The 17,427-nt window shown below is 39.4% G+C and overlaps 1 protein-coding gene across 1 annotated transcript in view; it reads left to right on the top strand.

Moving 5' to 3' along the window:
* cdkl5 (cyclin-dependent kinase-like 5) overlaps window positions 1-17,427 on the top strand; it is a 71,842-nt gene that overhangs the window by 37,390 nt on the left and 17,025 nt on the right. Inside the window, exons 6-13 of the mRNA XM_036561133.1 lie at window positions 250-370; window positions 2,223-2,282; window positions 4,825-4,915; window positions 8,190-8,379; window positions 9,003-9,083; window positions 9,627-9,793; window positions 10,915-11,334; window positions 12,735-13,443. Of these exons, the coding sequence (XP_036417026.1) occupies window positions 250-370; window positions 2,223-2,282; window positions 4,825-4,915; window positions 8,190-8,379; window positions 9,003-9,083; window positions 9,627-9,793; window positions 10,915-11,334; window positions 12,735-13,443 (1,839 nt within the window). The remainder of the gene's footprint in view (window positions 1-249; window positions 371-2,222; window positions 2,283-4,824; window positions 4,916-8,189; window positions 8,380-9,002; window positions 9,084-9,626; window positions 9,794-10,914; window positions 11,335-12,734; window positions 13,444-17,427) is intronic.

Raw genomic sequence — 17,427 nt, 5'->3', positions numbered from 1 at the left:
TCCATTTCAAAAGGAAAACACATTATTTGCATTATGAATATATAAAACTATACATTTAAACTGCGCGTATGCCTGCTAACTACATGCTCATGCGGGCACAGTTTTAAAAAGATATCAGAGTCAGTAAGTGAAGTTCTTTCCCAGGTGTATGAAAGTTGTAAGAAAACTGTCCAGACTGAATGTATGATGCCTTTATGAATGGTGCTTAATTTAATGAAGGTATAATTCTTTCTGTATTTTACATTTCAGAACATGTTGGAGTTGTTGGAGGAAATGCCCAATGGCGCACCACCTGATAAAGTCCGAAGCTACATTTATCAGCTGATCAAAGCAATCCACTGGTGCCATAAGAACGAGATAGTACACAGAGGTAAGGGGTGATGTGATGACCTTTATGCTGATTAGTTATGCATGTTTGATTGTTTTCTTATTTGGAATCCCCTTGTGGGGTTAAAGCTGTGTATATCAGTGTTTATTATTTAGCATTTCTAAGAGTTGTCACTAGTGATGTCCTGATCCAGACATTTTTAGGGTCCGGCTATACTAAGCTCAATTCAGTTCCTGCCCTTTGTTTTTTTTTGCCACACTTTGTTTAAACTTCTCTCATAGATGGTCCATTATCCACTATCTGCTGCAGGCACGTGTAGCAAAGTGGTCTAAATGTCTGCATTTACTGTTTAAATGTGTGTAATGTAAACAGCTAGTGTTCACTAGCTGCCTTTTGTCTTAACTTGGTCATGTAAAATGTGTGTGTGCAGAGTTATTTTCTGTCTTTTACTATGAGTGGTATAGTGGCATAAGCATGTACCAAATACACACCCGCCACTTTATTAACTTGCAGGTCTGGTTAAAAATGAAAATGTCACAGGCACTTTGAGACACGTTCTGCTTTACTGGCCACACCGTGCCACTACTGGTTCAAACCAGCATGCTCAAAACCGAGACAAAAAAGAAGGCCACTGCTCGCATGTTAGAGCAATAGAACAACACTATAAAATTTGGAAGTTGAACACCCCGGTCTAAATACAGAGAATGATCTTAAATATGGCTGTTTTTCTGCCAATTTTATAGCCCAGTTTCTATTTGTTTACTGAGTTTAATAAACGGGAAAAAACAGAACATACAAACTAACTTTTGAAGAGGTCTCGTGTTATATATATATTTTTTTTGTTTTCACAAATATACAGTAATTGTACATTAAAATATGTACAAGTGTGTTCTCTGTAGAAAATGTGTTAACTTGTTTTCACTCAGAAATCAGCAAGACATCAATTGACTGGGTCACCCAAACTTTTTCATAGAACTGTAAGGAATCCACAATAAATAAATAAAAACATACAAGTTTAGCGTGTTTATGACTTTGCACATATCAAAAATTGAGGGAATTTTCTGCAGCAGAAGAATCAGATTATTTGGTTAACTTGGACCATGGGTCAAAACAAAATGAAACATAATAAAAACAGTCAATATGTGACTAAAGTATCAGATTATCCACCAAAAAAATGGATTGGGACATCTCTAGTTGTCACAGTTGCTCCGTTATATTTGTTTAGTTGATTTAAAAAAAATAATTAAAATCTACCTTCTCTATGAATAAATATGAATACATTCAGTGCCATTGTTTGGCCTTTTCTTTTACTTACTTGTTTAATCTGCAAAATAATAAATCAGCAATTACTAATATACAGTTATATGCAAAAGTTTGAGAGCTCTGTTTGAATTACAATAATTAAATCTTTAATCAACAATGTATTTTCTAAGTGAAAATGGGTAAACAGCTCCTCTACAGAGAACACATTTGTGCATATTTTAAGGCACTGTTACTGTTTATTTGCTGAATTTAACATATTGAGAAAAAAATAAAAAGTAAAAGTTGGCCTGTATGCAAGTTATGACACATTTTATATTTTATGTAAAATATATTTAATACACCACATTTTATTATATTTTTTCAATATGTTAAAATAAGCAAATAAATAGAAATTGTGCACTAAAATTATCAGGACAGTGTCATGTTTAAGTTTATTCCCTGTAGAGGACAAGTGAACTTGTTCTCACTTAGAAAATCAAGAAGACGTGTAATTTGGCCGGGGGTGTTCAAACCTTTTAATAGTGACATCCCTAGTGTTTCTCAACTGTTACATTGTTTAGGTGGTGTAAAGTATGTTTTGTATTTTTTGTATATACCCGTATGCTAACCTGCTCTCTGTATCTCTTCTCAGACATCAAGCCTGAAAATCTCCTCATCAGCTCCAACGACATCCTCAAGCTGTGTGATTTCGGTGAGTCAATTCGTCTGGCCCGCATTCAGCTGATCCTGGATCATTGACACCCTTAATCACACTGTGTGCTGTGTGAGATCTCGCTGTGCTTAAACTCAAACTTGACCCCAAGACAGACATAAATAGGATAATAGATTGTACCTTGCCTTGTGGATGTTTGATTTACGGACAAATGATATATAATATGATCTCGCATCAGCTCTTCATCAACCTATAGCACCCACTCTGCGGTGAATTATACTTAGATGTATATAATTGGTATAATACGCATGATTATTCCCCACCGCGATGCCCCACCTGGTGGAAGATGAATATAATTGCACAAAAAGCAAAAAGTCACGCTTCATATGCTTTCAGCAGATCACTGACTGCCATGGAGAATGCGCATGACTCACTGTAACTGCAGCAGCAGACTTCTCTCAAAGACTTTTTTATTTTTAGCCCAGGGAACACAGCTAGATTAATTGAGAAGTCTGAATGTTGTGCACAGTCTCGCTCATGTCACCTGTCACTTTTTCTTTATTTAATAATAATATAATGATAACAAAAGTAAAATGAATAATATGACAGCAAAGAACATGTAATAATGAGTATCCAGTAGAAAACAGCAGCAGTGCATTTACATTGTACATAAAGGGAGTGGGGGACAACAACCATGTTAACATAACTAAAAATCAACAACTGAAGTGAGAGATAGAAAAACAGGGGGTTTGGAGAATTAAATAGTCTGAATTCTAAAATTTTGGAGACGTAAGAGTTAACAACTTGACACTTAGAGGAGATGGTAAATTTCTGGACTAGTTGTCCTAAATGTGTATGAGAAGGGCTCTATGATCAGGGAAGATATTTAAAGCTAAGACCATGAAGTGAGAAGTAATTTGTATTTGCAGATTGACAGGGGATAAGAATGATATGCTATTGGTTTGGTTTGTGAAAGACTGCTAGCCACTAGGTTTTGCATGTGTTTTAGTCTGGCTAAGGTTTTGGCAGGGAGTAGGGAAAAGGAAGCACTGAAAAAATGGTTCATTATTTTATTATCAAGTTATTGCATATAAAGAAAAAGAATTAACACAGTTGCTTTCTTTAAATTTTGACATCTCACATTGTATCCATATGTGACAATTTGACACATTTTAATATTCAATGTCAATTTAAAGAACAATTTTTTTTCAGTTATTTTCTCTCTTACTCAAATGATGGGGCCAAATCTAATCTCATCTTGAGACCTAAACACCTTCTTTTTGAGTCAATGCGTTTGACATTAATAGATTACATGGTCCCAAAACTCCCACAAAATCTGACCCAACATCTCAGACCTTAAAATGATTCCGCCACACTCGCATCAACTTGATCCTCACCAGCATGCGCAGTGTCATGCACCACAGTCCCAACTGTCAACTTAACCCACACCAGCGTGTGCATCATCTGTCATACTGCCAACTATCAACTAAACCCACATCACATTGAGTGTCATACACAACACCTCTATCAACTTAACCCACGGCAGCACGTTCAGTATCATACATAACACTTCCAAACGTCAACGTAACCCACGCCAGCATGTTCAATGTCATCCGTCCCGCTCCCAACTATCAACTTAACCCTCACCAACATGTTCTGTGTCATCCGTCATGCTCCCAACTATCAACTTAACCCTCACCAACATGTTCTGTGTCATCCGTCATGCTCCCAACTATCAACTTAACCCTCACCAACATGTTCAGTGTCATCCGTCCCGCTCCCAACTATCAACTTAACCCTCACCAGCATGTTCAGTGTCATCTGCCACACACCTACTAACTTAAGCCCACCAGTACATTCAGCGCTGTCCACTCCTAACTATTAACTCTAACCACATCACCACATTCGTTGTCATACCCTGAAAGAAATCAAGACTCAAAAAGAGCGCTGGGCCGCACCGAGTAGCAGAATTATGATAAAATTATTGTGTAAGGCATTGGCAGTCTGACAATTTATTATTGCCATCATAAATTACATCACAGTACCCTGAACAGAGTGCATCATTGGTGTCATCTCTACTTCTAGAGCACTGAATAACTGCATGTATCATTAAAAGAATGTTTTTTTTTTTAACCAATTATAGAGAGCCTGTAAACAACAATCATTTTAAAGTAACAACATAATCTACACAGTAACAAGCAGCTGTCTGTTCAATTTTAATATTATCTTAATATTTTTTTTAACCAGTTGCTTGACTTTTCTCCCATATCTCCTATTAACTTTTTTTTTTGCAAACACAATAAAAAAACACTGAACTTACAGTAACTTACAGTGGCAGTACTGTTTTATTGGTGCATTTTGTCCGTCCAACTTGTTCACAAACCTCAGGAAGACTAAATATTGTGGAACGTTATTATGAAAAAGTACTGTGCCATATTGCCACCCTTAGTACAAGCCACATATATCAGAAAAAGGAGAGATCCATGAGATAAGCCGGTTACTTTGCATCTTTGTATGCCTCTGTCTCTTTCCCATTTTTCTCTTTATTTCTTTTTTTCTCACTTTTCTCTTTCTTCACCAGGTTTTGCCCGCAATCTCTCAGAAGGCAGTGATGCTAACTACACTGAATACGTGGCCACAAGGTGGTACCGCTCTCCTGAGCTGCTTCTGGGGTAAGTGTTCTGCATGTCACATCCCCCTCTTTTGCCTCACACAGTTTTCTGTGAAACCTCTTACTACATGTTTTACTCCTGACTCCTGAGAGTGTCTGGTGCAGTGGATCCCAACTCTGGTCCTTTTGGTTTGTTGGGATGGGATTCTTAGAAGCATCTTAACACAGATATGACTCTTTGGTAGACTGAGCATCACACAGCACACTTTCTCTACTAGTTAGGATGATCTTAACATTAAGAAGCTTTTTTGGGGGGGGTTACAAATACAGGAAGTGCAGACATTTTAGCACAATAGCACGGCATTGCCTAAATGTTCTGCTTTTCTGTAGTACAATAAATATGTCATCAAATATTGGTCTGAAATATCAGTGAAATCCTAACCTCCGTTAAGTGCGTTCCTTTTATGACCATTTACAGTCGTATGCCAAAGTTTGGGCACCCCTGGTCAAATTACATTGTTGTTCATTTTCTAAGTGAAAACAGGTGCAAAAATATGTTTTTTTTTTCCCCAATACTCAGCAAATAAATAGAAAATAGTTGCACTGGGTGTGTCAGAGCAGGCAAAACATTGAGATTGGGGTTCAAAATGCCAAAATCACAGAAAGCTGAAAAATGTTCGACATTGATGTTTGACTTTTACATAATCCAACAAACATAATACAGTTCATTTAAAGATTAATGCAGACTAATATTTCATCCCTTTATATGAAGAATTCAGCAATTTATATTCAGTATATTGTAAAACACTGTAACATTGTTAGTTCAAACTCCAGTCCCCACACTAAAACTGTTTAAAAAAGGTTTAATTATTCAGACCTTAGTTCATAGGCTGAGCCATTATTTGGCCCTCCCCTGTGTAACCTCATGAATTTTCACTACTGAAACACGTATTTTCTGCAATTAAGAAAATGTTGTGTTTTGATGAAAAATATTAAGATTTTATGTGTTCAAAGCTGTATTTTCTAGTCATGTCCTGGCCATCTTTTTGAGTTACGCTCAAAAATTAGCTAAAATAGTTACTCCTTAAACATTTGGTGAAGTTTCAGAGGTGTTATTATGGTATTGGTAGTGACAAAATGGAATGTTCAATCATTTCTTTTAATAAAATAAACATATTTAATGTATAGGGTCACTCAAAGAAAAATAATAAAAAGGTCCAAATAAGTTTAATGTCCAAAATGAGTTTTCAACTCTGACTTTGAACCAGTTAGCTAGAATGGTCTATATTCAGTATATTGTATCAAGATTATATGTGGCAGTGTATTCACAATATGGAATTTCATCCACATCGCGCAGCCCTGCTCAGTGGCCTTTGACAGTCTTTTCTGCATATTACCTGCATTGTATAGTTAGGAACAACTGTTCTAGTGGATTAAAAAAGAAAAGCAACCATTTACATATTAGCAAGATTTGTATGCACATTAACCTCACTTGCTTTGACTCACTATGATCCAAGTGTGGATTGATGGCATTTGGCCTGTGCGATGTGTCTGTGTGGCCTGACAGTGAAGATTATTCTATCAGATATCATTCTGTGCCCCTGGTTGTTTAGATGTCGTTATTGGTGCTCTTTGTTGTTCAGATGGTATTTTCTAGAAGAGATGAATGCAGTGGAACGCAGTTTTTTTTTTTAAAGTCTCGCCATTTAAATTCCGCCTACTCAAATGTTCTCGCCCTCCCTCTTGCCGCGTTTCAGAGCAGAAATGTGTCTTTCAGTGTGCTGTCTCTAGTCTCTTCTCCCCTTTTTCACTTTTTCTACGTCTCTCCCTTGTTCTCTGTCCTTCTTCCTTTATTTGCCTCTCTTTTGTACAGAATCTTTGACTTGTTTTTTTTTTCTCATTTCACTGACAGCAATCAGCCCCCATTTTGACAGTCTGATCTTTTCACTTGATTTTGTTTGTGTTTGTACATTTTTTTGTTTTGCCTTGTTAACTGTTGGGAACACCTCCTTGCTGTGGCCTATGAGAGTTCTTTCCGCATTATGTAGTGACTGTATTTACAATGCACATGAAAACAAGTAAGAAGCTGAGAGATTTGTGTTTCAGCTTCAGCTGAGGTAATTTGTGAGGTCACATGTTTGATGTCTAATGTGCTTAGTAATCTAAGTAATAAATTTGTAATTTAAGTTTAGCATGTTGATTAAAAAGTGTTTGGTGATGTACTTATTAGGAATGTGCAATACATTGGTGGCTGATATATTGTTTGCAGATAAATGGAAAAACACAGTTATTATCACCGCCTGTGATATTGATAATACTTCTGATAATTACAACCGATAACTTGCTCCGAGTTGCTCTGAGTTAACTTGCACGCCCTGAAGCATGTGTAGAAGCACTTATGGTGGGAATTATGTTTCTTCAAGGAACAGCTCAGATAGTTATTCCAGTGTTTAATATTAAGTTAATTTGTATAGATTTATGTTCAGATTTGTCTCAGATATGCCGAGGCTAAAGGAATGACTGAAGATGGACCCAGCTTCACATTGAATTAATTTGCAGGGAATGTTTCCCTTCGTGTAAACATTTTTTTTAGCGTTTAGATAATTTTCTAATGATGCACTGAAATGAAAATTCTTGGCTAAAACCAAATTTAGGAAAACACTCAGCCCAAAACAGAAAACAAAAACAGTTGTTTTTGAATTCCATTATTCATTTAAGTTATACTTTACACTGTTGTTCATCATTTCAAAAACTGTAGCTGAAGATGGCAACAGCATGCTAGCAGGGATTTTTGCTCTGTCGACTTCTGTGGTTTTGTTGTATTATGCATATTGAGCAGGATGTCTTGTTTTCAAGTGGTATCAAACCTTTAATGGAGAAGATCTTGACACTCGGCATGAACAGTGATTACAAATCACTTGTCTCACGTTCCTCGTAGAAACCGTGACATAGAGAGCGAAGGGAAGAGACACAATGTTTAATCACTGTTTTTCATTTTTATTGCATTTAACAATTGTTTGTCAAGTGTTACATTTTGACATAATGTTGTAGACATATTTAAAACATTTTTTCAGCCTTGTTTCTCTTTTAGCCAAAAGTAAAAGTGGCAATTTAATGGCTGAAATTTCAGTGCATCTCTATGTTGTTCACAAACTTACCGTCAGTCTTTCAAAATACAAGGTGAAGTGTAAAGTCTTAGCGGGGGAATTATTTTAGCATGAAGCCTTTGGGTATATGATGGGTTTGATATAATAAATAAATAACAAATAAACTATCGGAAAACAAAATGTCCATATTTGTGTGTCTATAAGGGTAAATAATTCTGTGTTTTTCAGGGCTCCGTATGGGAAGGCGGTGGACATGTGGTCAGTGGGGTGTATTCTCGGGGAGCTGAGTGATGGACAGCCTTTGTTTCCAGGCGAGAGCGAGATTGACCAGCTCTTCACCATTCAGAAAGTGCTGGGACCACTACCACCAGAGCAGATGAAGCTTTTCTACAGCAACCCCCGCTTTGCAGGCCTCCGGGTGAGAACTGGTTGATTCTTAACAACTCTTCTCTTCCCTTCTGATGAATATAGCTTGGTTGCTGGCTGGCTATGACTCATGGGCTGGCATGTGCCAGATAAACTGGCTTGATCTGGACTTGCTGATATGCATGCAGATGCATAATCAAAAATATATGCACATTTATTATATTTCTGTAAATCTGCAGAGGTTATCAAGACCTGCCTGAAAACGCTGTACTGACACCTTCTTTATGCAACTGCTGTTATGCCATACATTCTGCTACCTAAATAGAAATAAAATAAAGGGGAACAGTCAAGTAATTTCTAGGTATCTTCTGGGTATGCTTTGACAATCATAATAGAATCTCCTATCTTTATTCTTCCATGCCTCTGATTGCAGTGACCACAGGGTCTTTCAGACCCTTCTGCCTGTCACCAAGCATGTTATTAAGCTCCTCCGGTAGAGCTGGACCAGCTGAAGTAGGGATTGTCTCTGTATAAGTTGCAGATGAGGGAGAAGAAATCAGCCACCAAACATGGCCTCAAGCAGCTCAAATTTTTTTTTATGATAGTTCTTATTTCTATGAGAAAGTTTATCCATGTCATCTGTTTGTCTCTGTGTTTGTGCAAAATATATTCCAGTTTCCCACAGTCAGTCACCCTCAGACCCTGGAGAGGAGATACCTGGGCATCCTCAATGGCCCCATGTTGGATCTGATGAAGGTATGTCACCTTAGCCCACCACTGCAGCTGAGCAGATGTGCGTTATCTCTGCCACTGGCCACAGTGGAGGATTTTCCACCAATAGTTAGATTTTAGAGTTCAGTGATCATCATGTAGCACAAAGAGCTGATAAAGGTGCAGGGAGCAGGATTTTTCTGTTCAAAAGGCATTATGAGGTCCTTAACAATCAATTTGTATCATTACATGAAATTCACTGGCTGACATTTATTAACCCAGCACTTGTTATTTTTAAAGTTGCTTTTCAGAAGTCCCTCCCCCCAGCCCACCTCTTGTCAAACGTTCAAAAATACTGGAAAAATGTCTGGTGCAATAACACCTATGTGCCACTTGTGGAGCTCCCTCCTACACTTTTAAAAATGGATTTTAGTCATAACTCCATAATTAAACCATATTTTTGACACTTCTCGTTTGTTTTCTTTGTCCTTTCGCAGCCTCTTTCTGCTGTATGATTCTGATTTTTGTGCAGATTCTGATTTTGTTTGTGAGCCTATTAATTGACTTTAGCTCTTTCAACGATTTCAGAACCTGCTGTTGTTGAACCCTTCAGAGCGCTTTCTGACCGAGCAGTGTTTGAACCACCACGTGTTCCAGGCACTACGTGTGCTAGAGCGGCCAGCACCTCCCTCCCCCACCCCACCTCGTACCTCCAAGAGGAAGCCCTACCATGGGGACAACACCATCCCCAGCCGGTCAGACCACCCCACCTTCTGACACGGAATATTACACTGTGCTGTCTAACTCTTCTTTATTTATCTTTCCACCTTTCTTGTGCTTTCTCCAAAATGTACACAATTTTCCTCTTACTCCAAATGTAATCAATCAGCCATGTCTGAAATTTGCCAACCCCACTGCTTAAACAAATCAAGTTCTTATAGCATGTTTAATATGGTTTTGGGCTGTTAACTTCATATTGCAGGTTGTGCCAGGCCCGCTCATCAGTAGTATGTTCTGTTGTCTTCTAACATGGCTCAGCTAAGCAGATTTCAGAACTATCCATTTTATAGTTTATATATAAATTAAATTTATAATTGGGTCACATCATTGATTTTAGGCTTACTGTATAAAGATTAATAACTGGCTAATGAAGGTTGGTTATCTTTCAAGAGAACTTGAAAATTTGCATCCTTAGTAGCTGACGAGTAATGGCGCTCGTTTTTTAATGCTGTTTTTAACATGTCTTCATCCTTTTGACCTCGCTATATCACTCCAGGGTAATCTCATTTTAAGGGCTGTTTCATTAGATTATTAGCTCAAGTGAAGTGTGATAGATGAGATTTCAGAGGGCTTTTGAAACCAAAAACAGTGCCATGCTGTCGTAACAGTAAAATGCTTTTGAATGCTTATAAATAAATGCTTAATATTTCAAAACCACAACATTTGATTTTCTGTATTCACAGTATAATTGAGCAAAATACATCATTAGAAACATCACAGAAATTACTCTTTTGGCTGATTACTCTGCTAGCCCGCAGTTTAGCAAGCTAATGGCTACATAGCTATAAAAAAAAAAATAAAAAATAGAGGTAATATAACAGTTTTAAACCAATGCTTACAGGCAAACAAAGCAGTTATCCTCAAAATGTATGTATGTCATGCTCAAACCTCTCAAAGATATGTTTTATACCACAAAGTTTGTATGGCTAGCTTATTATCTGATTATGGACAATATTGTAGCTCCACCGCAAATAAACAAGCTTCAAAAAACTAACATGTCTTGACTGATCGACTACTTTTGGACTAAGTGGAGTACTGTGTAAATTACCTCACTTTAACTGTCTTTGTCACTGTGTCTCTCTCTCTCTCTCTGCAGTAGTAAGAGTTCTAGTCACCGTCGCTCCACCGGCAAAGACTGTTCATCACTGCCGCGCCATGAGGACCTTCACCGAAGCACAGACAGCTTCCTGAACGGCGGCGGTGGTCCCATGACGGCCAGCCTGAGCCCCACGCTTCACCCCAAAAGCTACCAGAGCCAGACGCTGAGCCGCTCAGTCTCCTGCAGCAAAGAGCTGGCCAACAGCAACCTGCCCCACCTCCTCAGCCCCAAAGACGCAAAAGGCAAGACTGAGTTCGACTTCGCCCTCGGGGCCAAAGCAGGGGTCTCAGCTACTGGGGTGGACAGCTCTACCGGCAAGTACCTCAAATCGTCCAAATCCAACCGGCACTCGTCCTTCCTGGAGGGCAAGACCAGCACACTGCAGTCAGGGGACAAGCATGGGCGCCACAACCAGAGGTTGGTAGAGTAGCCTAAACCAATACTAAAGTCAAAACTATTGCTATACCTCTCTTTATTTTAACTTTTAATTCATTTTCTACCTTTTTTGTATTTATCTTTTTAAATTTGTCAATGTTACACTTTTACTTTATTTTACTTATTACTCAATTATCAGTTATTCAGTTTTATTTTCCGTTATTACTGTTATTTATTGTTATTACTTCTCAATTAAGTATTGCTAACCGCACAGCGTACCTTGCTAGGGGAGGGACAATATTTACTGTTATTATGATAAATTATGTAGCAATGTGCTTTTGTGGATATCGTCAGTACCTAAAGGACACTAACTACATATTTCATTACAATGAAAGCATAATTAAACCAGTTTATTTTTGTTTAGCGCAGTACGTAAAACATGGAATAAAAATTATTGTGTTAAGTTTTTTTAGATATGATACTACCTTTTTCCTACCACTGAACCTCAGAAAAAAATATGACGCATACCATGTATCATGTCTTGGAAGTATCATGATATTTATGATAGACACTGGGCAGTACAGAATAGCACAGTACCATTCTGACACAGATTGTGTAATTAGAAAGAAAGATTCTCCTCTCTCATACTGGTTGTGTTAAAAGTAACACAAAGTTTGTTTTTGTTAACTAGACACATATTTAAGAATAAGACACCACATGTTGTTCATAGCATGCCAAATTTGAGAGTGAATAAAATAATGACTCAAGTAGAGATAAAAACAGCTTGTGAAAAAACAGGCCCAAAAACAGAACTAAATTCTTTGTAGAACTGCAGAACAACCTAGTACATTCAGCATATGAACTGACGTTTGTTACGTTCTGTTTTCCTCAAGTGTGGGATGATTAGGCTTGCAGTTTGCACAGTACTAATAGGTGGGTAAATGCTTCCATTACTCATAGCTACATTAGCCTTGTAGTTCCAGTGCAAAGCTAAAGAAGCGAGGTTTGAATGAGAGAGATGTGTTTTGCTGCAGTCTTTGCGCACAAGGCACCTTGCTTTTTATGCACCCTGTGTGGCTGTCCGTTTACATTGTATGCAGCCATTCAGATTCATGTAAATAAGGAGGAGAAAATAGTAGCTGCAGTGTTGAGATTTCACAGAGCTAAATTATCGTTACAACACTACTGTTGTTTGGCAACAGGGAAAAACACAGCCTTCAAAAGAAGGAAAAAGTGCACTGCACCTCGTGTTTTTCAGCCTTTGGAGAAACGCAGTTTTCCATTATCAGTGTAACTTCCTGCTTGGATACCTTCCCACAGCTATGTGGCTGATTAACTATATTTAGGGTAAAGGGAAGATTGAGTTTTGGCTAAATCATCACTTTAAGTAACTTTAAGTAACCAAGTAAATGTAACTAATTACTACCCTCCTTTTCCTACAGTTACATGGAAAGCTCTCATGGCTCCATGCCATCCTCATCATCCTCTAAGAGCGCTTCGTCCTTCCTCAGCCTGTCCAAAAGCCATGGCACGCTGAGCGATGCCAAGTCTGTCAGCAACCTGGCCGAGTCACGCCTCCATCTAGACGAGCCTGTGTCAGGTTCGGGTTCAGGATCAGGTTCTGGCTCTGGTTCCCGCTACTTCCCGGCAAGCTGCCTGGATCTGAACGCAGCTCCGAACAGCCCACGGGCAGAGCGGCACTCTGGTTCAGAGCATCAGGGCCACAGCCCAGCAGGACGGGGCAACCCACGGCTGGAGGGCGGCACCCTGGACTCGCGGCGCTCTTCGGGTCGCAAGAAGACTCCAGAGGAGCCCAAGGTCCCAGACACGCTGGACCCAGCCAGAGCTGCCGCTGCTGCTGCCGCTGCTGCTGCCGCTGGAGCCCACACGCTCTCAGCCCCACATGAGTCCTTCCCTTATGGCCTAGGCTACACTAGCCCCTTCTCGTCCCAACAGCGCCCCCACAGGCACTCGATGTATGTGCGACGTGAACGCCATCGAACCCATGGGCAGGAGGCCCTTGCAGTAAACCAGGGCGTCCCAACACGGGCCAGCAGCCTCCAGCTGCTCTCCCCTCAACTCCCTCACCGCACATTACCCCGCCACCCCACCAGTTCGTCAAGAGAGGAACTTAGCCAGGACCTCAGCAGGGTGAGTCTCACTGAATCTCTCGCTCTCTCTTTTTCTTTCTCTCTCTCTTGTACTCTCTCAAACAAATTCTCTCTCTCTCTCTTCTGTCAGCCTCTCTCTTCATCTGAAGACATAATCTAATGGATAGATATTAGCTATTTTAAAGAAATTGTTTGGCAAAAAATTTACTTATGCAACGTTACGCTTACCACAGATGTAGTTGATCTGGCAAGACATGATTGGAGTGCAAATTTTCCTTCTTTAGTTTAGAACTGGAGCTGCAAAACATTGCTAACAAACACTGGAACTTAATATTTGCCCAAATAGCCCAGATTTTTTCTGCAAAAATACATCACCAAAACCTTTCTTCACCTGCTCAAACCGCATCCAGGTCTACATTGGGGTTGCGCAGGCTTGTTGATGTGTTTTAGGACACAGTTTGACTTACTGTGAACTATAAAATTGAAAAAACTTTCTTGTGTAGCTGAACACTAGGGGCAGCCTTTTTAGACAACAGGTTCTGAATTCACAAACCACCTCAGGAGTGTGGATCTTGAATCAGTATTCGTATGCATTACCATCATAAATATAGAGGAATCTGATCCAAGATCGGTCCTTTAATTTATGACTGCTTTGTGAATTTGTGAATATCAGCCCTGGTGTTATCTGAAATGGCTATTGGTATACATTTTGGTGATGTATTTTTACAGAGACAATGAGTACATTAACATGCACATAATAATCCGATAACTGCAGAAAATTAGATTTTCTCAGTAATCCGATCAGAGTGTTCACATGCACTCGGATAATCAGATAATGGGGAAACTGCGGGTTTACGTGAGTCGGGCAGTAGTCGGATTTCTGCTTTGCAACCAGCCAGTAAACTCACAGAAGAAGATGTGACATACATGTAACATAAAAACTTCATGCCATGTTTTTTTTTTTTAAACTTTGCACCACTTTACCTGAAAGTGTGAACATGCATAATCTAGAAGATGAAGAATATTTAAATCCTTTATTCCGACAAGCATGTAGTTGGTTTTGGCATCGCTTCAAAAGTATTTTGTTGCTTCTTGCGTTGCTTATTTCTGGTACTGCGGTCTGTTTTCACACATGCGTAGACTGAGACATCCAAAAGAAATCAGAGTAAGTGTATGCATGCGCTGAGAAATCAGATTTCTGAGCTAAAATCCATCTCTCTTTAACAGATTTCTTAATCAGATTTCTAGAGCTTATGCCAATCTAAGAAATCTAAGTCTGCTGTTTACATGACCTATGAACAATCAGATAAGTGCAGAATTATGATCGGATTAATAAGTGCATGTAATTGCACGGATATTTGGTTGACTGTTGAGTTCTAGTATTTGCTCACAACAGCAGCCTTGCAGCTCATGTTCTAAACTTGGCTGATCAGCTACTGTCACATAAGTGGAAAATTGTGTGCATTTGATTTTTACGAAGATATTCTTTTAAGCCAATATTAAGCAAATACCAATAATTGCAATATTTTGTTAAGGATGTTTAGCCCCTGTGCTTTCTCTTCATGCCACTACTGTAGACATGCCATAAATGGACATTTTCCACTGGTCACCCATGGTTTTAGAAGTAAACAAAAGGCAGTGTAGAAGTATGTAAGCGAAAATGAAAACAGCCCAACAGGAACTTGTAAAATCTGCAGTGATTACAGTGTTGAGGGCAGTTACACAAGCTACCTGTTGTCAAAAAAGGGTTTAAATAGCCATACATAAAATTTGGATGCACAGCTGTTACACACTGAAGTAAAAGTGCATTCAAAGGCAAGATAAAGGAGTAGCCTACATTGTGCATGTTTGAGTTTGAAATATGAAAGCACATTCAAGACAATAAAAGTAGTCAGAAAAAGTCACAGAAAAAGTTTAAAGTAATTTGTATCGTAACAACATTAAATTGGTTTTACTAACTTTAATTAACTTAAAGTGTTCTCTGTGCATCTGTATTACCTACAAAGAAATTAGTAATCAAATTGGACTCAGTATTGGCAGATTCCCAACATTAAATGTCTCTGATTGGGATCTGGGGCACAAAACCTGACAGGACATCCCTACTCCCTATGTACACTGTATGGCCAAAAGTATGTGGACACTTGACCATCACACCTATATGAGCTTTTGTTAGACATCCATCCCCACCCCGCCTTCCTCTTTGCAACAGTAACAGCCTCCACTGTTCTGGGAAGGCTTTGGACAAGATTTTTGAGTGTGTGTGGGCATTTGTTCCCATTCAGTCAAAACAGCTTTTGTGAGGTTGATGATGGGCCTGGCTTGCGGTCGACGTTCAAGTTCAACCCAAAGGTGTTCAGTGAGGTTGAGGTCAGGGCTCTGTGCAGTTCACAGGAGTTCCTCCACGCCAAACTCATCAAGTCATGTCTTATGGACATTGCTTTATGCTCAGGGGCACATTCATGCTAGAACAGGAAATGGCTTTTCCCAAACTGGTACCTGAAAATTGTCCTTCTGTACTGTGGCATTAACATTACCCTTCACTGGAACTAAGGGGCCGAGCCCAAACTCTGAAAAACATACCCAGACCATTTTCCCTCCTCCACCAAACTTTACTGTTGGTACTAGGTATTTCGGTATGTAGCGACCTCCTTGCATCCACCAAAACCAGATCTATCAGACTGCCAGAGAGTGAAGCGATTCATCATTCCAGAGAACACCTTTCCACTGCTCCAGAGTCCAGTGGTGCCGTGCTTTACATCAATCCAGCCGACACATGGCATTGCATGGAGTGATCTTGGGCTTGTGTGCTGCTGCTCAGCCATGGAAACCCATTTCATGAAGCTACTGACACACAGTTCTTGTGCTGATGTTGTTTCCAGAGGCAGTTTGTAATGAGTGATGTGACAGAGGATAGGCAATTCTTACACACTCCAGCACTTGGCGGCCCCACTCTGTGACTTCACATGGTGTTCCGCTTCGTTGCTGAGCTGTTTTTGCTCCTAGATACTTCTATTCCACAATAATAGCACTTGCAGTTCACCAGGGCAGAAAATTCACGAGATGACTTGTGGCAAAGGTGGCATCCTATGACAGTCGCATGTTTAAAGTTGCTGAGCTCTTCATGACGATCCATTCTCCCAGTTTTTGTCTATGGATGACTATATGCTGTGTTTGATTTCATATACCTTAGCAACGTTTGTGGCTGAAACAGCTAAACTCAAAAATTAGGAGCGTTGTCCACATACTTTTGGCCATATGTTGTATTTCTCAATTTGTACTGTCTCTCCCTTTTTCCTTTCGCTTCTTGACGTTCTCACACACTCTCTTCTATCTATCTATCTATCTATTGCAGTCCTTCACTTTCTCACTTTCTCTCTTCCCCTTTGTACCTCCTCTTTGTTTTGTCTACCCCATCTACTCTTACACTGTCCTGTACTAAACTATAATTCTTGCTAAGCTGCATGTTTAATGTCTGCTAGCTGCATCTCTGTATGTCTGCAGAGGGGTGAGCTCTGCTCTGCTCTGTTCTTTTCTCTGCCTGCTTCTTTCACATTGACAAAGAGTGTCCCAGCAAGCTAGATTATATGTTCTACAGAGCACAGCAAAGGGCTAGTCACTGTTAGGAAATGACATTTAGTCATCCTTTCTACTCTAGAGATGTAGATTATTTCAGCTGCTGTGTGCATGTTTGACCTCTGCTCTTGACTTAGTAAGGCTTTGCTGCTTCCTGCCTGTAATTGTATATGATTGCCAGAGCATACACACACGCACATGTACACACAAAAAGAGAAAGAGAGAGCATTGCTGCAGTCCATAAAAATTTTACATTTACACAAATTTTGTTGTTTTGGCTCTGTACTCCAGCACACATAACTTTAAATGAAACAATGACTATGAAGTTAGAAGTGCAGATTTAATTGTTTTTGGCTTTTACAAATTGGGTGAATCAGACATGACTTGTAACTGTCTCGTCCCCCCATTTCAGGAGACCATGAATAAACATAAATAAAATTCTCACACTTAA

This window comes from Colossoma macropomum, unplaced genomic scaffold (genome assembly GCF_904425465.1).
Source record: "Colossoma macropomum unplaced genomic scaffold, Colossoma_macropomum, whole genome shotgun sequence".
Taxonomy (NCBI): domain Eukaryota; kingdom Metazoa; phylum Chordata; class Actinopteri; order Characiformes; family Serrasalmidae; genus Colossoma; species Colossoma macropomum.
Note: the sequence above shows the minus strand (reverse complement) of the source record. Positions and strands in the feature narration are given on the sequence as shown.